This window comes from Nicotiana tabacum, chromosome 17 (genome assembly GCF_000715075.1).
Source record: "Nicotiana tabacum cultivar K326 chromosome 17, ASM71507v2, whole genome shotgun sequence".
Lineage (NCBI taxonomy): Eukaryota > Viridiplantae > Streptophyta > Magnoliopsida > Solanales > Solanaceae > Nicotiana > Nicotiana tabacum.
In genome coordinates, this window is record NC_134096.1 from 15,159,900 (window position 1) to 15,185,208 (window position 25,309).

At 34.8% G+C, this 25,309-nt stretch overlaps 2 protein-coding genes across 2 annotated transcripts; one reads left to right on the forward strand and one right to left on the reverse strand.

The window, feature by feature from the left end:
• Window positions 1–10,546: 10,546 nt before the first annotated feature.
• On the reverse strand, window positions 10,547–11,845 carry LOC142171708 (uncharacterized). The gene has a single exon (XM_075235399.1). The coding sequence runs from the start codon at window positions 11,843–11,845 to the stop codon at window positions 10,547–10,549; it is 1,299 nt and encodes a 432-aa protein (XP_075091500.1).
• A 2,114-nt stretch (window positions 11,846–13,959) lies between these two features.
• LOC107781040 (outer envelope pore protein 16, chloroplastic) lies at window positions 13,960–17,629 on the forward strand. The gene is made up of 6 exons (XM_075234057.1): window positions 13,960–14,253; window positions 14,383–14,434; window positions 15,391–15,422; window positions 16,064–16,097; window positions 16,226–16,293; window positions 17,343–17,629. Exons 1-6 carry the CDS (start codon window positions 14,140–14,142, stop codon window positions 17,481–17,483), a joined length of 441 nt encoding a protein of 146 aa, XP_075090158.1. The 5' UTR covers window positions 13,960–14,139; the 3' UTR covers window positions 17,484–17,629.
• Window positions 17,630–25,309: the final 7,680 nt, after the last annotated feature.

Sequence of the window (25,309 nt, forward strand, 5' to 3'; positions counted from 1 at the left end):
CAAAGTTTTTCACTAAGAAGCTTGTAGGAGTCACTCTTCTCAGTGAGGCTCCGAACCTCGGCATCATGCTCCTCACTGATTCGAAGAAAGGCCTCGTGATGCAACACCGAAACCTGCAAACAAAAGGGGAAAAATTAGAATTACCTGCAACTCTATGCAAAAAAAAATAGCGGTGAAAAAAGATCGGTCAGGATCGATACTCAGGACCGAAATTCGGTCCACCAGTTTATGAATCGATGAAGGCTCGGTGGAACCCGACCATGACATTATTTTGGGTACCGGCATTCCACCAAAACCGGTAACCTCCTCCGAGGCACTTGACTCGAGCCCCTCCAGAAAACCGTGGATATCGGCCGACTCCTGAATACCCTCATAGGACCGATCCTCCAACACGACGGCCTCCCGAATCATGGCATCCGAAATTTGAGGGGATCCGCCAATGTCAACTATCCTGAACTCATCCCTTGAAATATCTTCTACTGCCTGAGAAGATCCACCCTCGGTATCCCTTCCAACCATCTTAGCTCGAAAAGGGACAATCTCAGCTTCCTCTTGTTCTGGGATTATGGCCAAGGTTCCCTGATTTGCTTCCACCAAATTGGAAGACTGCTGAATCACAACATTAGCCCGTACGCAGGCTAAATTCTCCTCTCCTTCTTTGGGCTCGTCCCTTGAATGATGGACCGCTGCCGAAGACATAACACCAAAGCCCCCCTTCGGCTTTCGAGGTCTCTTAGCCGGTTTCTTCTTTTCCGAGCTTGGAGAGCCCGATACGTCTTTTCTCTTCCTTTCTTTTACCTGCTTCAGGACAGGAACTTCTTCGCCACCAGATGGCGGCCTCATGACTACATCTTTCCCAAGCCCTACAAAAGGGAAGAGGGAGATTTACCATACAAACTGATGAAGAGACAAGTCGACAAAAAGATTTACCATGACTGCTGGCCTCTCATCGACCCTTTGATAATTCGACCCAAGCACGCTCGGAGTACGGTCTCTACAATACCAGGCTTTCGACCCATTGTCTAAGATACGGGATCGGTTCCGACATTCGAGCTATGGCTGTGATAAGGAAAAATGGATCAACAAAATAGAAAGCAATCACAAAATCAAAACGGGCAAAGAGAAACGTTAACTCACAGCTCATATTCCATTTCTCGGGAAATGGCAAGTCATCGGCAGGGATCAGATCCGAGGTTCTGATTCGAACAAAATGGCCCCTCCAACTCCGATCCCGGGTCTCGTCTATGCTCGAGAATGGCGCTTTGGTTGCTCGGCGAGCAAGCTTGATCATCCCTCCTCGATAAAGTCGGGGACTGTAAAGGCGCATAAGATGATCGAGGGTGAAGATGTGCCCCTCGACCTTGCTCGAGAAAAATCGAAGAAGAATCACTATCCTCCAAAAGGAAGGGTGGATTTGGCCGAGGGTTATATCGTACCTCTTACAAAAGGCAACGATGACAGGGTCCAGGGGTCCCAACGTGAAAGGATAAGTATAAACACTTAAGAACCCTTCGACGTAGGTAGTAATTGATTCATCGGGCAATGGGATTACTACGAGTTTATTATCCAGTTGCATTCTTGTATGACTTTATCAAGAACTTTTTCGGTTATTGAACATTGGTACCTCGACATCGGCTCACACCGACCCGGTCTCGGAGAAGGCTTTTCAATTTTAAAATTGCCCACTGTCGAACACCCAATCGAAACGAATTCCTCAAGGCGGGGATCTTCCACATCCTCGCCACCAGCAGATCGAGATAAAGAAGCACTCTCTTTTTGCGAAACAGTTTTAGACGTTTTTGCCATTTAAAATTTCGTAAACAAAGAACGGAAGTATTTAGTGTTCTAAGGAAGAGTTTGCAGTAAAACTCGCAGGCTTACAGGCAGAAAACTAAGAAAAGACGAAAAGGAACTTGAAAAATTTGGAAGATTGAAGACGTAAAAATGATGAATGGTGGAAGGAAAGGTTATTTATAGATTGAAGCAGTGACAGTTCAATATCAAAGGTGGCCGACCACCGTCTGACACATTAAATGCCTCGGTAAAACCGAATCGATGGGATAGCTATCACATACGTCATGGTCGGGATCGATGAAAACGTCAGTATATATCTGATCGAGCTGTTGGGAAATCATATCGTTTCTCGCCACATCCTTTTTCGAGAAATGAGGGGACTATCTATGTACGACCAAAACCGATTTGAGTCAGTCGTATGGACTGGTCGAGACGATAATGTTTCGATCAAAATATATCTGCATGACAAGCTCGGTCAAGGTCCGAAGTAAGGGCGGCGAGCTTTGAACTCTAAGACCGATCAATGATAAGCTCGATATCATTATCGAGCTCATATCCAAATCGAGTTACAAGGTAAAACGTAGATTATCGAAGATGCATGGACCGACCAACACTCACCCCGAATACTGAGACCCCAAGTCAGAATCGAGCTCGGACCAAGACCGAGGGCTCGATCCAATACCGAGCTCGAGCCAGTATCGAGCTCGCAGACTAGGGCTGTTGCAACCGCACTATGGGAGAGAATCTTTGCGAAAATCGAGGAAAAGACACTACATCATGGGCTCTCCACTACGTATTTTTTATTGTATATAAAGTAGGATCCCTCTACTATAAGAGAGACATGGATTGTAAGCAAGCGGGGGAGGGATTGGGACAAAAGATCACTTCTTACATTGAAAGATATCCCCTTGTGCGTGTTTTATTTTATCTTATTCATTCCTTTTACTCACTATTCTCATTCTCATAGTATGGAATATACATATTCTATTTCTCTACACGATTTATATCAAATTGTATCGTATATCTTTAAAACCATACACAAATTTAACGTTATCCGATTTTTCGGATAAACAATTTCATCACTGATTTAGAAGAGTTATTGGTCATCATTGTGGTGGTTTGTTTCGGGGTGTCCGACAATTTAAATTTGTTGAGTTTGGATCATGAAAAAAAAATAAAAAATTGCAGAGGCACTAATATGATGACGACGTTTGAGGCACGGAATATTGGAAGGCAGTATACAAAGTTCAAATCGACAACAATTTCTGTATTCAAAACTTGGTCCTATAATGGTACACCTGTTGAGAAAAGTAAGATTGAAAAGTTCAATTCTTAGAAAATAGAAATTGGAATCGTAGATACTGCCAAGTGTCAACCATTAATTAAATGGTGTCATTGGGTCATTCACATGAATTCTAGTATATTTATTCTGATGAGAAATTAAAGAAACAAGCCTAAAGAGGTCTTGAAACCGAAAGGGTATTTGGAGGCAGAGAATCTTTTTGTTGCGGAATTGCCGTACAACAGTGGCTAAATAGAATTGTATTGCGTTTTGGCAAAGAAGAAACTGGCAAAAATGGGTTCTACTTCTTTACTCAACTAATTCTTTAAATCTGCCCAATGTGATTTCTGAAATTTAGTTTCAATAAATGTTAGGGTAGATTGATCTCAAAGTATATTTTATTTGCATGCTATAAAATTAATTAATTGGTATATAATTTGGTAGCACATATAATTATGTGAGAGATAATTTTCAAGGTTGTAAGATATGAATTAAACTTACATTTTTACTTGAAAATTATTTTGGGATCATAAAGATACTATTTTATATGTATATTATTTTGGAGTGAATACAGATATACATATGTTAGTTTGATAAGAACAATATATCAAACTGTTGAAATGTTAAGGGGTTGTAATGGTTTAGTTGGAAAACCATTTGGAAAGAGAATTAAAATTCTCGTTATTTATTACACCTGTTATGGAGAATAAAATCTTCGTGATTTTCTACTCCTGCTTCGAGATCAAAATCTGTGTGATTTTTTACTCATTCGTTGAGATTAAAGTCTTCGTGACTTTCTACTCATTTGTTGAAAATTAAAGTCTAAGTGACTTTATACTCGTTTTGAAGATTAAAAATTTCACCGCTTACTAAATCTAGTTGGGTCAGACATTATTCGGTTTGAAGATTAAAAATTTCACCGTTTATTAATTCTGGCTCTGTCGTGATACAAACAACAGTTCATGTGGTTGGCTCTACAAAGTAATATGGGCGGTTAATGTGAATCTTCTTTTGAAGAAATATGTTTGAAATATGGCATTATTCATCTAACGACAGCCCCCGAGTCACCGCAATTTAATGAAATTGCGGAAAGAAAGATGAATGCTTTGTTGATAAGTTCTGGTTCACTCCAAAACATGTAAGGAAACTATTATTGCAGCTAACCGAATACTCATTCGAGTTTCCCATAGCAAAACACAATCTATTTCATATGAAAAATGGAAAGAAAAAAAGCCCAACTTGAAATATTTTCAAGTGTTGGGCTATTTGAGTTAAGTGCAAGTTCTTAAACCTAAAAGGATAAAAATTGGATCGAAAACCGTTGATTGCGTTTTCATAAGATATGCAACAAATAATAAGGCATATCGTTTTCTGATTTATAAATCAGAAAATCCCGACATTCATATTAATACGGTAATCGAATTAGATAGTGCTGAATTTTTTGAGAATATTTATCCGAATAAAAAAGAATGTGAGACGTCTAGTAAAATATCTAAGCGACCTTAGGAATAAGCAAAGGAAAATTAGCCTCAAACATTCAAAGAAGCAATGTCTTCCTCGGAAGCACAATATTAGAAAGAGGCAGTCAATAGTGAGATAGAATCCGTATTAAGTAATCATACTTGGGAATTGGTTGATCTTCCTCCAGGAAATAAACCTTTGGGTTCTAAGTGAATTTTTAAAAGGAAAATGAAAGTTGATGGTACTATTGACAATTATAAGGCAAGATTAGTTGTTAATGGGTTTAGATAACGAGAAGGTCTTGATTACTTTGACACATATATACTCGCCGACGACAAGGATTACATCTATCTTGGTGTTAATAGCGTTAGCCGCCATGTATGGCCTTCAAATCCATAAGATGAATGTGAAGATAGCCTTCTTAAATGGAGATTTGGAGGAAGAAATTTATATGGAACAACCTGAAGGGTTTGTAGTTCCGAAAAAAGAAAAGAAGGTGTTTCGACTTGCTAAGTCACTTTACGGACTAAAACAAGCACCAAAATAATGGCATACGAAATTTGACCAAACAATGTTATCAAATGATTTCAAGATCAATGAGTGTGACAAATGTGTTTACATTAAGAATACTCCAAATCATGTAGTCATTGTTTGTTTATACATGGATGATATGTTGATAGAAAAAGGCACATGAAACATGTGAAATGTGAGGGTCTTTAACTTATGCATAACAAAAGCTAATGTTAGACGTGATGTCTATATTATTTAGAAGAACTAGATGATATGATTCTTCGAACCCCACGAATCCTTAATGGATATTGATATGGTAGTCGGTGAATTCATTACTTATTCAGTCTTAGTGATGACTGGTGATGAAACTACAAATTCGAAAGTTGTTTACGTGTCTTTCCAGAAAGGATGTATTCTTTCTTGAACATTTATAATGTTTAGCCCTTTTATGAAAGGGTGAATGTTGTGACTATTCATGAAAGATGTGTTTATACGTTTATAGACATATCGTTCATGAACGAATGTATTACCACGTTGGTCTATAATGAGGTAAACCAACTGATGAACATGACCAAAATCCATCGCAAGTTGAATTTATTTCATGAATAAACGTGCTATAATTTGCATATCATATAGACAGTATGAATAAATATCATACAAATGCTTGAAAATGGCGGAGTGATTGCGAAATATGTTTTATATTAAAAGGTTGTGGCCACAACTGATGCTAATCATTCCGGCTATTTTTATAATATATTATTGCTACATTAAGTGTAGTCAATAATCTGATATGCAATTGAAAGTCGAGACGTATTAGTCTACGACATAAGGAAGTTAGCATTGAACTGTCATAATAATAAAATGAGTTTATGTATATTTGAAATATATCCATGACTATGCATTGCACTATAATAAGTATCATGTGGTTATTGAGAGGTATAATGATGTAAATTGGATCACCAGATCAACCTAAACTAAATCCACAAGTGGATATAGTTTTACAATTAGTGGAGGAGCGGCGTCATTGAAATCATCCAAACAAACGTGCATTACCGCTCTGCAATGAAGGCTGAGTTTATAGCCTTAGACAAGGCTGGTGAAGAAGCTGAATTGCTCCGAAATTTCTTGAAGAAATTTCATCTTAGCCCAAAAATTTGGCACCTATATGCAAATATTGTGATGGTCAAGAGGCAATAGGAAGCGCTTGGAGCATTATGTATAACGGAAAATCTTGTCATATACGACAAAAATATAAAACCATTAGGCAATCACTTTCCAGGGGAATTATCATAATTGACTATGTGAAGTCAAGCGATAATATGTCGGATCCACGTATAAAAGGCCTAACTAGAGAGGTAGTTGAAAGATCATCGAGGGGAATGAGACTATGGACGAGGACAAGTCATTGTAGCGGTAACTCTACTTAGAAGACTAGAGATCCCAAGATCTAGGTTCAAGGAGCTCAAACAAAGTCATTAATGACGGTTCAACATTGTCAATAAAATTTCTTTTTGGTCCATTCTCGTGATGAGATAATGTTCAGTACCAAGGATAAAATGTTAAGGCTTTTTGATGATTTTTAAATTTGGTACGGGATATATCAAATAGTGTATCTACGTGATAACACGTTTAAAAATCATCTATGTAAGTGTGAAGTGTAAGTCGCTTCAAAGAGAATTTTGTAGGCCAATTCTCTATGCACTTATAAAACCAAGCGGTGTTCATGGCTGAAACGAACACAACAATGAGAACCAAAGACGGTTAAGGGTTGATTGTATGACTTATGGTTGTCTAGGTATACATCAAATTTCGACAGTTCAAAGATATCAAATCTACCGATTGACCGAGTATATCCGACATAAGCTCACTACAGAAAGTTCAAAGGGAAACATACTTATCCAGATGCGATTAATCCTTACTTGCGAATCACATAATTTTTTGCATGTTTTTTAAACATATTTTCATTCCCCATTCATGTGGAGGATTGTTAGGTTTCGTGAATGGGAAATCGAAGAGGCATCTTTTGAATTGCATCTCTTCATCTCACCCTTTCATTGTCTATAAATTTAGAGGCTTAGCCTCATTTTTTATACATGAAAAATCTAAAAACTTCTCCCATCTTTTCTCCATTGTTGCATTATTTTTCTAAATAAACAAAGTGTCAAGTGTGATTTACTCTGTTTGTTGAGATCGCTGAAGTTCTAAAATTTCGATTGTCAGTATTACAGAATAGTTTTTCCGTTCTATTATGAGAGGAAGTAATCCATAACTTTGGGCAACAGTAAGGGAACTAAATTCTTAAGGACACACAAACAACTTGTGGACTCAAAAATTATTTTATGTTTTGTTTTATTGAACAAACATATCTTTACTTCTTTGATTTTCTGGTTTCTAGCACAGCGATAATACCACTAAATAGATCCTTAATTCTTGGATATTGAAAAGCATGCAGATCTTCTTTCCTTTGAAAGTGCACTACTTTTTTTTCTACTCCCTCCCTTTCAATTTATGTGAACCTATTTCTTTTTTAATTCGTGCCATAAATAATGACCTTTTTCCTTATTTGAAAATAATTTACTTTTATGTAATGATTTATAGCCACACAAAATATATGTGCCTCATTTCACACCACAAGTTCAAAAGCCTTCTTTCTTTTCTTAAACTACGTACATAGTCAAATGAGTTCACATAAATTGAAACGGTGGAAGTATTATTTTCCATCTTCCTTTGCTTCCTTTCACACGTCCAACTTTTTTCCTTGCTTGGAAATTCTTCTTGATTGGAGTCTTGAAATTGTTTCCTTATTCACACCTTGACCACCGTTATTTCAATGATTTCTTCCACTTCATATCAAATTCTTTGGCTGTACAGATTTAAGTTTTGCCCAAATCTTCAAAAAGATATATGTTGAATGTAGTCTCTTTGTTGATATATGCTCTTAGCTTGTACGTAACTATCCTTTTGCATTTTTGGTTTCCCGATTTATGCAGTACATCTGACTTGATTTATGAATTTTTATACATCTATTTCCTTGTGAGTAGAGATCCTCCAGTACGGTCTTCTTAATTTTGGACAAATCTTCTTTCCCTTATTGCCTTTGTATGTCTTCTTTCCTTTTTGTCTTTGCTCAATTACCAAACATGCATAGGAAAGTAAATATTTTTTGATTAAAACTTATTTTTGTTTGATATCATCAAAACAAGAGCTAAAGTTAACATAAAAATATGAGATATATAAAGAATTGAAAGTGAAAATAGAGTACTACTGTAATTGCAATTAAGATTATCAAAGAGGAAGACATACAGTGTCACTCTTTTGGGACTATAATTGAAGATTATAAGTATTTATTGGAAATTAACAAGGCCATTATCAAGCATATTTGGAGAGAAACGGACCAATATGCAGATTTTCTGGCAAATGAAGATCACAAACACAACAAAAATTGGATTATGGGAGATTGCGCTAAAAAGAATTAGATTTAAATCATGTGACTATAAGAAATCTTAAGAGTTTTATTTAATTATATTTTCAATGTACCAAAAAGTATATATAGAGAGAATATTCTCTAGAAGTTGATGACTACAAACTTTTTTTTTCCTACGTGAACTTCTAAATTCATAGAGATTCCAATTTGTTATACACCGACAGATGACACCGCAAGCAAAGACTCTTCGTATTGTTTCTTTTGTTTTAATTAATTTTGAGTCTTTTGAGAGTGGTGCCTTTAATATAAGCTTTATTTTAATTTGTATGATGCTCTTTACGTTTTAAAATAGTAAGTGATAGCATCTTAATTTATACAATTTTTAATCATTTAAACCCATTAAATTAATCAAAGTTTGAACTTGATATTAATATTCTCTCTATCAAATTACTTACTTTTCAACCACAACTTATTTTCTTTTTCAATCAATATAACATATAAGTTATGATTACATGCACCTTAAAATAGTGCAAAGAAAATAATATAAAATATACGTAGGACTACAATTTTCTTTTGAATGATATTAGCTATATATGTGAAGGACGAGCTATAGTCGCTACCACTTACTTGCATCAACGCCTTTTTAGCAAATACTCTCATAAATAACACGGCTTATTCTATTACGATTTAGAGTGTGTTTAGCTAAGAAACTGATTTATAAGCATCTTTTCGTGTTTGTTAAATAGTCAAAGTGCTTATAAGTCAAATATTTATAAGCTAAAATTAGTCATAAGTTGATCATCCACAATTTATTACTTTTCATCTTATAAATACTTTTAGTTTGATCAATGTTTTTACCAGTTTATCCTTAATAATAATTTTTAAGTCACAAAATATTTTTTCCAAAATAAATTTTCTAACTTTGTTTTCATTCCATATTCGTTGGTCATCATTTGCTTTACAAACAAACTTTTTAATTTATAATCTTTTCTAAAGTTTTTAAGGATATTGTAGTTATTAACAAAAGAACAGATTATTAACACTTTTCTACCAAACACATCAACTGTTTATTATCAGTTTCAGCATGTATATCCAAACACGTAAATGTTTATTTAAAAAATCAATTTCAACACTTAAAAATACTTTTCAACACTCAATATTATCAACTATTTACCATTAGCTAATCCAAACATGCTCTTGTTTTACAAAAAATATACGTCCGACCAAGAAAATTAAATATTGATTAAAATGAGTAAAGTGAAAAAGAAAAGAGAAATAGAGTTATTTAGGTACACATTTCTAAATTCTATATTTAACGGTGTGATTCATAAGTCAATAAAATGAATAAAAATCATTGAAAAAAAAATACTATATATCTTCCAACTTGGAAGATTCTCCCGTTTATATACATATTTTCCTCACAATATTTAAAATATCCAAATAAATTTACAGTTAAGTAAAATTTGTGATAGAAAATAGCTAGCATTTTTATTATCACTTGAGTTATACATATTATAGAAATTTACTTATAATTTTTTTGTATTAGTGACTCAATTATATAATTATTTTATAGACTTTCAATGCAATAGAATTAAAAGTCCTTTTTATAAAAGCAAGGAAAAAAAAAAAAACGGTCAAAGAAAAAAGATGCTGGTTGCTGGCATAACTGGAATTCAGATAACGGACCCTCTACTATCATAAATATGTCTTATTTATCCCGTTTAAGTTTTCTATCAAAAATATCCTACAGTTATACATTAGGTTCATATTTACCCCTTACACGTTAAAACGAGTTACATTTGCCCTTCGTTGTACTTTAAGATCATATTTATCACTCTACTCTTCAAAAAAGGGTTACATTTGCCATTCGTTATACTTTCTTGACATATTTATCCTTACAATTATACTTTAGGATAATATTTGCCCCTAACCCGTTAGATCGCCATGTCCCACCTTTGTTTTCCTACTTAGTCAAGATCAGTGGAGGACCCAGGATTTTTATCAAGCGGGTTCAAAATACGAAGAAGCAAATATATAAAGAGGTCAACAAAAAAATATATTAATAAAATATATTATTACAACTGTCCTCTACGAGTTTTCATTTCCTGAAACGTATTCATAATAGTCTCATCAGAAATGGTGTTAAATATTTTTCTTTCTACATAAGGTACCAAACAACCGCTCATGAATTCGTCATTCATTCGGTTTCGCAATTCACTCTTGATCAACTTCATCGCCGAAAAAGTTCTTTCAACGGTAGCAGTGGCAACAGGTAGAAGCAAAGCAAATTTCACAAGGCGAAACACAAATGGATAATTCAAATGCTTCTTTGTCTTAACTAGTGTTTCAGAAAGATCAACAAGTCCTTGTAGATTTGAGAACCTTTCATCAACATCACAAACATCAACAATATAAGTTTCAAGCTGATTCTTGAGTGTAACCGTTATATTCTCATCAAAATCATCAGGATATAATTCAGCCATCCTCAATATCTTGTTTATGTCAAAACTGGAAAATGAGTCAACTGGATTTAAGCAAGCTACTCCAATAAGCAAGTTCGTTGTCACCTCATTAAAACGAGCATTGAGTTCTTGAACTTGCCAATCAATAATCTTAAAAAATATATCAACACGATAGTGATGCAAAATAGTATAATCAACAACTTTACGTCGAGATCTTCCAGAGTTAACATAGAGGTCATCAAAGTTTGGTATCAAAATATTATACTTGACACAAAATGCAGATACCTTATCAATAAGTGAATCCCATTCTTCTTCTCTTAGCTTTTGCAACCGTCTCTTTGCCACTTCAACAAGTAGAATAGCATTTGCAATATCTTGCTCCGTTTTTTGTAAGGATGTATTAAGCTCATTTGTGATCCCCAAAACATCTCTCATTAGGTGCAACATGAAAGCAACCTCAAATGTTTGACAAGTGCTAAGATATCCCTTTGCCTTAGCTCTTTCTTCTAAAGTCCGGGCATCAACAACGATAGTATCAAGAACATCAATAATTGAGCCAAACATAGAAATAAAGTTCTTAAAAGATTTATAGTGCGAACCCCAACGAGTATCTGCAGCTCTAGCAAGACCAAGTTCTTGATTCAAACCCCTACCAGTTTCAAGTTCACCCATGTCTAATGCCTCTTGAACTTTTTCTGCTTGAGATTCTAGAAGATCATCCATACGTTTAAAAGAACCTCCCACTATATTCAATACATTAGAAACCAACAATACAAGTTCTCCCACTTCAAGACACTTTTTGGATACCGCAACAAGAGTCAATTGAAGTTGGTGTGCAAAACAATGAATGGAATAAGCAGATTTACTTTCTTGTTGAATCAAAGTTTTGAGGCCAGGCAAATCCCCTTGCATGTTGCTTGCTCCATCATAGCATTGTCCACGCACATAAGATAAACTCAAAGAGTGTTGAGCAAGGTAATCAACAATTGGTTTGTTCTACTAATTGGTTCAAATTTTCTTCCACGGGAGTAACAATTAAAGAGGATGAACTTGATTGCGGCAACTTGGAAGATACCGGAGGATAAAATCTCTTCATTGTAGCATAAACTGGATTACCAAATTAGAATTCGAATTAGAAGAATAATTTAATTAAACTTAAATTTAAACTAACATTTATTCATTCTTCACCAATAATTTAATTTTCTTTTATTTTACATATCATTATATTATAAAACAGTTAGATGAGATTTTAATCATCATTAAATAGCTTTGGACCACAACTTTGAAAGTTCAAAATGTCTTTACAAGAGTTATTGTTTTCATCATAATTTTTCTTGAACCAACAAAGAGAACAAATAGAATAATCAGCAATGTAAATTCTAGTGATGGGCAAGTATTTTAAAGTAGATTATTTATATCATGGAATAATTGAGTTAATTAAAAGGAATACCTATATAATGCAATTAGTCAAACACATATACATAATACACTCATACACTTAGAAAATAAAATTAATCTGAATCCAATGTGTTATAGTCAATTAGTCATCCCTAAATCACTTAATGATAATTGATAAGATAGACCTAATTTATATGTACAAGAAAAAAAAATTAGAAATAAGAGAAACCTGATGGTGATAGTTGATGGTGAGAGAGTGAGAGGCTAATGGCAGGAGACCCTTGAAATTGAACTAAAAGATTCAGTAGAGAGAGAGAGAGAAAGGGGAGAGAGAGAGAGAACATCTGCATTTTTATGAAATATGTAGAGAAATAGAGAAGGGTTTCGAAATTGGGCCTGTTAGTTTGGGAATGGGAAGGGTTTCGAAATTGGGCCTGTTAGTTTGGGAATGGGTTGGGTCACGTCGTATTTAAATAGGAAATACGTATTAAAACAAAATAATTTTGACTGGTTTCAAACTCAAGACCTTGGGGAAAATTTGAACCCACTTTGCCATCAGGCTATTCATCATCAATATTTTAAGCGGGGTCAAAATAATTTTTATACATAAAACGTTCTTAGAAATATAAAATATACTTATATATACATTGTTATTTTTCGACGAAGCGGGTTCATTTGAACCCTCTTGACCCTACGTGGGTCCGCCCCTGGCGCCTATGCAGATTTCTTTTTCTTCCAATTTAAATATGGTCACCTATTTAAGATAATTTAATCCGCCCACCCAATTTAAATAAGACTTCATTAACTCCATTATTGTGCAGCTTCTCGTAATTTACTTTGGTTACTGCAATAATTGTGAGATGTATTAGATTAGTGATTTTGAGTTCAAAGTTATTATTTGCCAATATGTTGCCGCTGCTATAACCATTGTATTTCGCATAATCTTTGTAAATGCCGTATCAGAAAATTACTTTTCGTGGATCAATAATGGTCAATTGACCCAGTTTAGACTTTACAGAGTTGTATCTCTACAAACACTTCAAAATATCATTGAGTGATTCATTTCTCTTAACTCCCAAGTATTAAAGGGAAACAAATTAACATAGACAAAGGTGAAATAATTAAATAAATCAATTAGAGATAACACTATAGTTTCGTTCACTCACTGTCCAAAATTTTCTCCCTCTCCAAAAAATATGGAGCTGACCCGAAGAATAGAGATGGACGAGTAGGAGGGGATTGGGAATTATGATTTCTATTTATTTTAGTTAGTGTGCCTTATTTAAATTGGGTGGACAGATTAAATTATCTTAAATAGGTGACCATATTTAAATTGAAAGAAAAAGAAATTCACATAAGCGTTATGTAAGAAAACAAAGGTGAGACATGACGATCTAAAAGATGAGGGGCAAATATTATCCTAAAGTATAATTGTAAGGATAAATATATTAGGAAAATATAACGAAGGCCAAATGTAACCCTTTTTGAAGAGTAAATGATAAATATGATCCTAAAGTATAACGAAAAGTAAATGTAACCCGTTTTAACGTGTAAGGGGTAAATATGAACCTAATATATAACTGTAAATAAGGCTTATTTATGATAGTAGATACCGCAAATAAAAATGGCTTATTTATCCGATTGGAATTTGCATGCATTGGAAAAGGCCAAACAAATAAGAATGATAAAAAAGAAAGCAATACGACCGTACCCCGAGAGGTTAGTGAGTGGACTACCTGTGATACAAGAACTAAAGAGCAAAGAACGACGACGACGACGAAGAAGAAGAAGAAGAAAAGGAAGAAAAAATGCCAAGGAGTCGATTTTCAGGATCATTAGCTTCTCCAAAGGTGGATTTGGTTATTGATATGGGCAACCCACTTCTCAACCAATCTGTTGATGCTTTCTTGAAGATCGGCACTGTAATTTTCTCCTCTTATATATATATATATATATATATATATCTGTTCTTAATTTTTTTTTTTGGCTTCTTTTTTTGGATTTTGTGAACTTGGGTTGTTGATTTTTACCGTTTCTTTTACTTGTTTTAGGTTGCTGTCGCCAAAACAGCTGCTGAAGAAACTTATCACATCGTCAAAAAAGGTTACTTTTAAGTTCGATTGTAGTTTTTCTTTTTAAATTCCAATTTTGTAACACCCAAATGAAAATTACTGGCTTTTATATGCTAAAATTAATTACAATAGCAGGGGATAAAGAATCTTTATTTAATCAAATGGAAGAAACTAGACTGCTATTTATTTATTTATTTATTTTTCTTTTTAAAATAATATCAATGCATTTCATCTTTAATCAATATTATGTGATTGAAGTGATTAGATTTCTCTATGTTACATTGACTTGTTAGAGGTGGTGCATATACTATTAAAAAAAAGTTACTGATTTCATAGACTGATTTAGAATTTAAACTTGAGTAATTCAACCTTCAAGTTTTTTAGCAGAACTCAGTGTACTTTTGAAATTATGGGTTCAAAAATTGGTATTTAATAAAAATTTTGTACTTTTTCACATATATATATATGTTTGTTCCAAGTCAAAAATACTGGGTTAAATTGAACCCAGTAGACAAATGCTCCATTTGCCTCTGCTGTTTTTCCCTAGTTCTTTCTTCTTTGTCATTTTGAGTGTATTTTTGACTAATTTAGATGAAGTTCCCACTCTCATATTACACTAGCTATAATGGTAGGTCAAGACAAATGAAGGATCTATGACATAGCTGATGTCTGATATCATTTCTGAAAGTAATAGTGGTAAACTTAAATTCTTTTACTGTTTTGGTCCACTAACCACAATAAGCGTCACTACTATTAACAAATGAGGTAAAATCCGATTTGTTTTTTTTTTTCCTGTTTTGCTTCCTTGATGCTTTTATGTGTGACATGTAATGTGAGGATTTCCAGATAAGAATGAATTAGCAATTGTACTTAATCTGAGGTTATGATAAAGTGTAAATTCCTGAGTTCTTTAAGTTACTAGATTTTATATATAAAAATATCCAGACTATTCAGCTTACTATTGTGCAATCAACATGGTTTTTGCAGGCAGTGTTTCAAAACACAACTTTGAGCATTCGGTGAGCATGCCTTTTACATATATATATATATATATATATATATATATATCATTTTATTAATTTGTGTGAAAATTCTAGTTCTATATTTAAAATTTGGATTAACAATGTGATCCTCTCTTCTAGATTTGCTTGGCACCTATGACTGAAAAAAAGTGTCAGTTGAAAAAAACATACTAATGAATAGTGTCTGAAGACTTTACGTTTATGGATTAAGAAGCCTTTCAGAAAGATGTCAGTTTTCTTTTGGTGCGTGAAAATACCAGTGAGTAAAATATCTGAAAAGAATTAACCAAGAACTTGAAGCAATGAGTGTTAGTTTAGCGCTCAAATATCATCGTATGCAGAGTAAGCAAAAGCAGTAGCCAAGACTTGTACCAACTAGAATGTTGCAAACCATAGGCCTAGCTTAGTAAAATCAAATGTCCTGTTTATCTCAAAGGCAGCCTACCAAACCTGAAAATGTGCTTTAGTAAAATTTCATGGTAAGAGCAGCATTACTCTAACGCTCAGCTCAAAAAAATGTTTCAATTATATCACCACAGAAATTAAGTCGCTATTCTCAAGGATTTAATTATGTTGACTGGAAAAACAGATTGATCGATATGCTTATTGTGTTTTAACTGAAATATCTTTGATTGCAGTTGAAGAAAATGTGTAAAGAAGGTGCTTATTGGGGTGAGTAATCTGCACCAAGTTCCACCCGTATATAATTCAAAATGGACGGTTAGAAAAGAGTTTCTTAGTTTCCCAATTTCTTGAAATCTTCGAGTGGATTATCTAACAATTCTTGTCTCTTTATTCAGGGACTGTTGCTGGGGTATATGCTGGAATGGAGTATGGAGCGGAGAGGATCCGTGGAACCAGAGATTGGGTAATTTGTATTGCATTTATATGAATCTGCCCAATCAATTGAATTTGAGGGCATGTACCATGTTACAATCTGTCAACACGGTACAGGCCCAATAGATGGAATTTAATCCTGCTTGCATATTCTGTTCTATCAACTCACGCATAGTAACAACATTCCCCACCATCTTTCCTTATGATAGACTCTGCGTCTCCAAACTGTGTATGGCTATATAGTCTCAGCAGGAATGCATCCACCTCGTCATCTCCGAATCCTGTTGAAGTCTTCTGACGTTATGCCCCATGACCTTTGTTTTCCATCCGTTGGTAGAACCTTAGCTATTGCGATCCTCTTATCATTAGCTTATGAGAATAAGCTAGGGATGTAATCTTCCAGGGTATCATCTCCATACCATACATTAAGCCAAAATCGGATTCTATTCTCATTTCTGTCAAAAAATGCAATGAACTTGGGAAAGTCCACTTTCTTATCATGATCCATTTTCACCAACTCGTCCTGTTGTGGGACAATACCCTCCTTTATGAACCAAGGTTAACTATTTTAACCATGTTTCACAGAGATAACCTTCATCCGGATGGTCCGATTTTTATTGCAAATTTCAAATAGACCCTTGTGGTCCGCCCTTCCCTAGAACCCGTGCATAGCGGGAGCTTAGTGCACCGGACTGCCCTTTGCCTCTATATCCATTTTCTGAGTAATGCTCGATTAAATATTTCCAACTTCTGAGATGTGCAATCCCCCAACTGCAACCCAACATTAAATGGGAGACTGAGCATTCATAGTCTCCCATTTACCAGTAGAACCCAACATTAATGAGGTTACCACACTGACTACTGGTTACTAAAGTACCCCTTGATGAAGACTAGCAATTTGTATTTGCATTTACTTTTGGATTGCTAGAATCAGGATTTTAGTTATGTTAGATCTCCCTGAATCGAACTTTATGTAGGTTAAATCATAAGGTAAAGAGAAATTACTCTGGTTTAAGGTATTTTGAATGCTCTCTTCTGTAACAAGAGTCTATCGTTTGATATTCTTCAATCTGTTTGCAGAAGAATGCGATGATTGGGGGTGCATTGACTGGGGCTCTCATATCTGCTGCAAGCAACAACAATCGCGACAAGATTGTGATGGATGCCATTACAGGAGGTGCTGTTGCAACTGCTGCAGAGTTCCTTAATTATCTCACATGAATTTCTTACCAGCTACTAAGAACATTGCAAAGCATTTGCTTTATTTCTTGAGTTGCATCCATTTAAAAGTACAAGCTTGTGACTGATGAATCTTAAGACTATTTGACTATGTTTAAGTGAATCTATAAATTAGCCATCTTTTTCAACCATTTGCTTTACATATCAAGATGAATCAATAGCAGTGCCTCCTCTGGTTTAGTTTTATTCTTTGGCTTCTTAAAATCAAGAATTTATTTCTTCGCACCTCCATGCAAGCCTTTCAATATATTTTAGAAGACTACTGTCATGACCCAAGCCCATGACATGTATTATAGGTCTGCACAAATTTGTCTTTTGGACTACGTCACATCGAGCTCTAAAAGTGCTCGTACCATGTGAATTTGTGACATGCCTTATATCTTCACTTTCATATTCCATTCCAATGTAGGATTCACGTAAGGTGACATGTGCACCCTTATTCAGAAGCTCGCCAGTCTATAAGCACGTCAGTCCTTCTTGACCCGGCCTCCGTCAAGGGCATCACACTACCCTCATTGCTTCCAATTGGGCGAGAGCTACACCTAACATGGGAAATTACTTATGTGTAATCAGTGTTTATATCATATCAAACAATTCAACCATAAAAGTTATAGATTAAAGAGCGAATACATATTATTTAACCATGGTTAAATGTTTATATAAGAAATATGTTTTATACTCATTTGCTTGTTATAAATATCAGGATCGACCTTTTTTTTTTACAATCATGAAACTGTATAATCTATGCCTTACTGGGATTGACTTATAATGGAAGCGTACGCTTGTCCACAAGGCCACTAGATTCTAGATATGGAATCTGGATTACTACTAGCATTCACATATATCTTACGTATAATTTTATGTGAAATAGAACACAGAATCTGAATGTGTGTATTAACGACTCGGGGATAAAAGTATCTAAAGAAAAAAGTGCCTTCTTGCAACTATGTTTTGTATTATATATATATTACGTGTTGTTGGCGGAGCTAAAATTTCACGTAAGAGTTTATGGACTTGCACATATATTTTGTATTAAGAATAATTGTATGTTGTTGCTATTATTAAAAGGTTGACCCAAATTAAAAGTGATCTGCTAAGATTTAAAGTTAAATGGGTCTATAAGACACTTTCTAAAGTACGAGGTCTTATGTGTAGATACCCGGATGTAACTTCTAATTTAATGATGGGCTAAATTAGAATTACATAAACATGTGCAACTATTAATCTGTTTGGAAGAACACTAACCGCAAGACAACGAGTTTCATCCATTCCTATGGATTCAGGTACGCTTCCGGATCTAGTTTTTATTCTCAATGATTTGACATGATAGGTCTTGGATAAAAGATGAAAGATTTCATCTTGAAGTATTTTGGTTTCAACAATTGATATCAGAGCCTATGTCTGTGGAATCATTGAGATATATAAAATATCTATATCTATATATCTATATCTATATATATATTAAAGCAACAAAGTTTGCCTTCTCATTTAGCCAAGCGGCAAGTTATTAGAAATCCAAGTGGCAACCTATTAAAAATACACATGGCAACTTAATTTAACAAAAATGCAAGTTGTAACAGCCAGATTTTCGGGCTAGCAACTAACTGGGGAATCCCAAATGCATAGGCCTCTATTTTGTAAAATTTCCTATATTTAATATTAAAATAATACTAAATTATCGTATTTCATATCTCTAAGCCAGATTTTTCGGGCTAGCAACTAACTGGGAAATCCCAAATTTATTGCCTTTGTTTTGTAAAATTTCCTATATTTAATATAAAAATAATACTAAAATATGGTATTTCATATCTCTAAGCCAGATTTTTCGGCCTAGCAACTAATTTTATGGGCTGATCACACATTTTACGAATCTTTTTATGGAAATTTATTTTTCATAAATTTAATGCCCCTAAACACACGTATTTTATTTCTTATTTATAGCAAGTAAATAAGATTATGCCAATATATATATATATACACACACACGACATTTGACAGACAATCCTCTTATCAAATTTTCTCTAAGAAGAAATATGACGGCATTTGACTAAATCAGCAATATATCGAGTAACAAGATGAGTTGGAATTTGAAGGTACGAGTAGTGAGATTGTGGCACGTTTTAGACCGCGACAAACCAGACAACACAGTCTCCCTTGAATTAATTGTTCAAGACAAAAAGGTGCATTCTTTTTTAGTTGCATTTATTTTTTCAACCAATTTGACTACAATCTCCATCTTCTGCTTTGTACTAAGAAATTCATTAGGTTACGCATGTATTTAATCAACTGCAATTTCAATTTTTTATGATCTAGATGGAGATACCTCGAATAATAAAAGATTTAATTTAGTAATGGGATTGCATATATAGTTCTTAACCGGCTTTTCCTTATTTGATAATGAGGTGTGAATGATGCTAACTCTTAATCTGCTATTTTAGTAGAAAAGATTTTTGGTCAACTTGAAATCATTTGTAGTTTGTTCTAAAGATTTTTTTAGTATTTTATGTGCGAGAACTTTTTTGGAGATCTTAGACAATAAAATATCTAAGATTATTGTCATATAAACAGTACTTACCATAAAATACGCAGTATGTGTTATTTTGGAAAGGCAAACATTCACATATTATGTTTTACCCATTGATGCTTGATTGTTTAATATACTCTGTGACAACACTGTATAATTGAGTATTTGCCTAACTTAATATTATTTATGAATTATTTGTTTCTAGGGCAATCGAATTCATGTGACTGTTGGTCGGTCTCTTATACGTATGTTCAAACCAAAAATAAAAAAATTGGGTTTGTACTTAATTTATGAAGAACTTTGTGGTTGGACCAAATAATATGAAACTTAAATACACGCGGTATAAATTGAAGTTGACATTTACTCATAAGAAGATTGTAGAGGAATCAAATGATCATCTTTTTGGTATGAATATCTTCGACTTAAGACCTTAGTATTTGATAAACAAAATTGATGTTGAAGAAAGTGAACTCTTCGGTAAGTATTCCATTCGCAGTTCTTTTATTTGAATGTCTTATCAACTTTGTCCTGATCATTTTTTTTTAAAATTATTATAGATGTCATTGGAGAGGTTGTAAGTTACGGTGAAGCAGAATCACATAACCAAGGTGATAAGATGTTACGACCCGAAATTTTCACTTTCGGACTGTGATGACGCTTAACATTTCACTTACTAGGCAAGCTAACGTTAGAATAATATTATCTATTTTTAAAATAATTTCTAAAATTTATAAATAATAAAGAACAAATGCGGAAGTAAAGTCTGAAATGTAGTGAATAATACATAAAAAAAAATAACGGTGTCTAAATACCATCCCAAAATTGGTGTCACAAGTGCACGACCTTCTAGAATAATACAAATAAAGGTCTGAATAAAATAAAGCTGTCTGAAAATAAACACACAGCTAAAGTAAAATAGACGGGGACTTCAGAACTGTGGACACCATGTAGTTATACCTCAAGTCTCCTCTGGGTAGCTGATATCCGAACAAGTCTACGGTACGCCGCTGGGACCAACTCCGAAATCTGTACAAGAAGTGTTGAATGTAGTATCAGTACAACCGACCTCATGTACTGGTAAGTGCTGAGCCTAACCTCGGCGAAGTAGTGACGAGGCTAAGGCGGGTCACTTACATTAACATGTACGCAATATTAGTAAAAACAACAAATAATAAAAATAAATCAGGTAACTCATTTATAATAATTGAAGCCAATTCAGCAGTTGTAACCAATTATCATTTCTATCAAATCTGTTGCAGCGTGCAACCTGCTCTCACAACATATTCACATTCAATTCTGTTGCAGCGTACAACCCGCTCTCCCAATATAATCCTTTTAATCAAATCTGTCATATATTTATTTCAATCAAGTATATATAGATTTTTAAATAAGTCTGTTGCGGCGTGCAGTCCGATCCCCCAATATTGACTTTTAATAAGTTTGTTACGGTGTGCAATCCGATCCCCCAATATTGACTTTTAATAAGTCTGTTGCGGCGTGCAACCCGATCCTCCAATACAGACTTTTTAATAAGTCTGTTGCGGCGTGCAACCCAATCCTCCAATATGGACTTTTTAATAAGTCTGTTGCGGCGTGCAACCCGATCCTCCAATATATCCATTTACCAATTCTTATAGAAGAAATTTCTCCAATAAATGCAATAATTAATATAAAATTATAAGACAACAAACATATAATAATTATGATTTAATTATGAAACAAACAATGACAAATAGCAAATTATTATGGAAATCAGGGAGAAAATAGGTAGTTTAATATTTAATATGCTAAATGTCAAATAACAATTAAAACACATAATTCAAATAGCATGTAACAATTAATGCATGAATTCAAGAATTAATATTTGACAAAGAATATGAGAGAAACAATTATTATAATAATTAATTTATGATTTAAAACAATTTATGATTTTTCAAGTAAGCAGGCAAACAATTAATTTGACGATGTATAGACACTCGTCACCTCGCCTATACGTCGTTCACATGCATTTCACATAATAAATAATTTAAGGGTTCTATTCCCTCAAGTTAAGGTTAACCACGACACTTACATCGCTTTGCAAATTCCAATCAATTACTCGACCACAACTTTTCCTTTTAAATTTGTCTCCAAAAGTTTTAAATCTATTCACACAGAATTCGATATATTCAATATGAATCATAGGAATTAATTCCATATGAATTTACTAACTTTCCGGATAAAAATCTAAATTCATTTAAATATTCTACAGTGGGAACCATGTATCAAATCCCGAAAAAACTCACGAAATCCGAACACCCATTTCGCTACGAGTTCAACCATACAAAAATTATCCAATTCCGATATCAAATGGTCCTTCAAATCTTAAATTCTCGTTTTTGGAGGATTTTATAAAAATCTGATTTTTGTTCCCTAGATTCACAGATTCATGATGTAAATGAGTATGGAATCATGAAATATAATTAATATAGGATAATGAATACTTACCCCAAGAATCATACTCTTAATCACCCATCATTACCCAAACTCGAAATTGAAGATTAGGGGTTAGAACCTTACCTCTTTGATGAAGAACTTGAGGAATTTCTTGTTGGTTTTCAAGGCTTGGACAAGAATTTGATGAACAAGACACTTTATCTACTTCCTCTCTCTAGAACACTCCCACTTCTCTCTAAAATCATCAGATAAATGCCCCCAAAAAAACCCCAAAGCCTATTTATCAAAATGGGGTCGGGTTATGAAAATAGAAAAATTACCCCTCCGCAAATAGGTATGCGGTCACATAATGGACCGCATAATTGGTGTGCGGGTCGCAAAATGATCGCATAAATCGGTGCCCAGAACTGGGCTGTTCTGGACTATTTTGCGACCAGTTTGCGGTCGCATAACCATTTTGCGATCGCATAATGTTCGCAAAATCGCATTCTGTCAGCCTTTGGTAATTTGATCATAACTTATTGTAAGAATGTCCAAATGACAAACGGTTTGAAGCATTAGAAACTAGACTCAAAGATATTTTATTTGATAGGTAATACACCATACACAACTTCGTATCATGAGAGTTATGCTCATTTGAAGTTAGCTCTTGTGTGAACTCACTTGAAACTTTAATCTTATGAAATTTCCAACTTCTACATTCGATGCCGAAATCTATCGAATCACGTCTGATTGACCTCAAATTTTGCACACAAGTCATAAATGGCATAAAAGATCTATAAAAACTTTTGGAACTGGATTCCGACTCCGACATCAAAAAGTCAACCCCGTGGTCAAACTTGGAAATCTTTAGCCTTTAAATTACTAGTTTTAGTTAAATGGTCATAACTTGAGCTAGGGACCTCCAAATTAAATTTCGGGTATACGCCCAAGTCCCAAATCACAATACGGACCTACCGGAACTATCAAAATACTGATCCGGGTTCGTTTTTTCAAAATATTGACCAAACTTAACTCAGTTGAGTTTTAAGGCTCTATTTCACATTTTAATCCATCTTTCACATAAGAACTTTCCGAAAAATTTTACGGACTACGCACACAAGTCGAGGAATGATAAATAGTGATTTTTGAGGTCTTAGAATACATAATTACTTATTAAATTTAAAGATGACATGTCCGACTCGGACTCCTAGATAGATGCCTCTACCGACTGACCTCTCCATTGCACTCGAACTGAAGGATAACTCTTAGACCTCAACTGTCGGACTTGCCGGGTTAGAATAACCACCGACCCCTCTTCGCAAGTCAAATCTTTGTCCAATTGGACTGAGCTGAAATCTAACACATGGGACGGATCACCATGATTTTTTCGGAGCATAGACACATGGAACACCGAATGAAACACTGATAAACTAGGTGGTAATGCAAGCCTGTAGGCTACTTTACCCACCCTTTCAAGAATTTCAAAGGGTCCGATATACCTGTGGCTCAACTTGCCCTTCTTTCCGAAACTCATTACACCTTTTATAGGTGAAACATAGAGCAATATTCTTTCTCCAACCAAGAATGCAATATCTCAAGCTTTACGGTCGGCATAACTCTTTTGCCTAGACTGAGCTGTGTGAAGTCGATCCTGAATAATCTTGACCTTATCCAAGGAATCCTGTACCAAATCGGTACCCAACAATCGAGCCTCTCCCAGTTCAAACCAACCAACTAGCGATCGGCATCGCCTTCCGTATAATGCCTCATATGGAGCCATCTGAATACTCGACTGGTAGCTATTATTATAAGCAAACTCCGCAAGTGGAAAGAAATGATCCTAAGAACCTCTAAAGTCTATAACACAAGCGCAGGGCATATCTTCCAATATCTGAATAGTTCGCTCTGACTGTCCGTCTGTCTATGGATGAAATGCTGTACTCAACTCCACCCGCACGCTGTATATACCTCCAGAAATATGAGGTAAACTGCGTACCTTGATATGAAATAATATACACGGGTACACCGTGAAGGTGGACAATCTCACGAATGTAAATTTTAGCTAACCTCTCTACAGAATAGGTAACTACCACTGGAATGAAATGTGCTGATTTGGTCAACCTGTCCATAATGACCCAAACTGCATCAAATTTTCTCTGAGTCCATGGGAGCCCAACAACAAAATCCATAGTGATACGCTCCCACTTCCACTCAGGAATTTTTAACTTCTGAAGCAAACCACCAGGTCTCTGATGCTCGTACTTAACTTGCTAATAATTCAGACACCGAGCTACATATGCAACTATATCCCTTTTCATTCTCCTCCACCAATAATATTGCCGCAAATCTTGATACATTTTGGCGGTACCTGGATGAATAGAATACCTGGAATTGTGTGCTTCTTCAAGAATTAATTCAGGAAGCTCATCCACATTAGGCACACAAATACGACCCTGCATTCGCAACTCCATCTTCCCCCATAGCAACCTGTTTGGTATCACCGTGACGCACCGTGTCCTTAAGGACAAGTAAATGAGGATAAACATACTGCCTCTCTCTGATGCTAATGGCCTCTCACCAACCGGAATATACGCAAGACTGCCCATACTCACAACCTTTTTACTCAAAGCATCGGCCACTACATTGGCCTTTCCGGGGTGATACAAAATGGTGATATCATAGTATTTCAACAACTCCAACCATCTTATCTGCCTCAAATTAATATCCTTTTGTTTGAACAGATATTGAAGGCTACGATGATCAGTAAATACCTCACACAAAACATCGTAGAGGTAATATGTAACGACCCGGCCGGTCGTTTCGAGAGTTATAGCCCCATTTCCCCCATTTCCACTTCTTTTTGTGT

What these genes read in the sequence shown, in the direction of transcription:
- LOC107781040 (XM_075234057.1), top strand. Translation starts at nt 14,140, where the DNA reads ATGCCAAGGAGTCGATTTTCAGGATCATTAGCTTCTCCAAAGGTGGAT. An exon ending in CTTTCTTGAAGATCGGCACT is followed by an intron (nt 14,254 to 14,382) that starts GTAATTTTCTCC and finishes TACTTGTTTTAG; the next exon opens with GTTGCTGTCGCCAAAACAGC. An exon ending in TCCGTGGAACCAGAGATTGG is followed by an intron (nt 16,294 to 17,342) that starts GTAATTTGTATT and finishes ATCTGTTTGCAG; the next exon opens with AAGAATGCGATGATTGGGGG.
- LOC142171708 (XM_075235399.1), bottom strand. Translation starts at nt 11,845, where the DNA reads ATGCAAGGGGATTTGCCTGGCCTCAAAACTTTGATTCAACAAGAAAGT.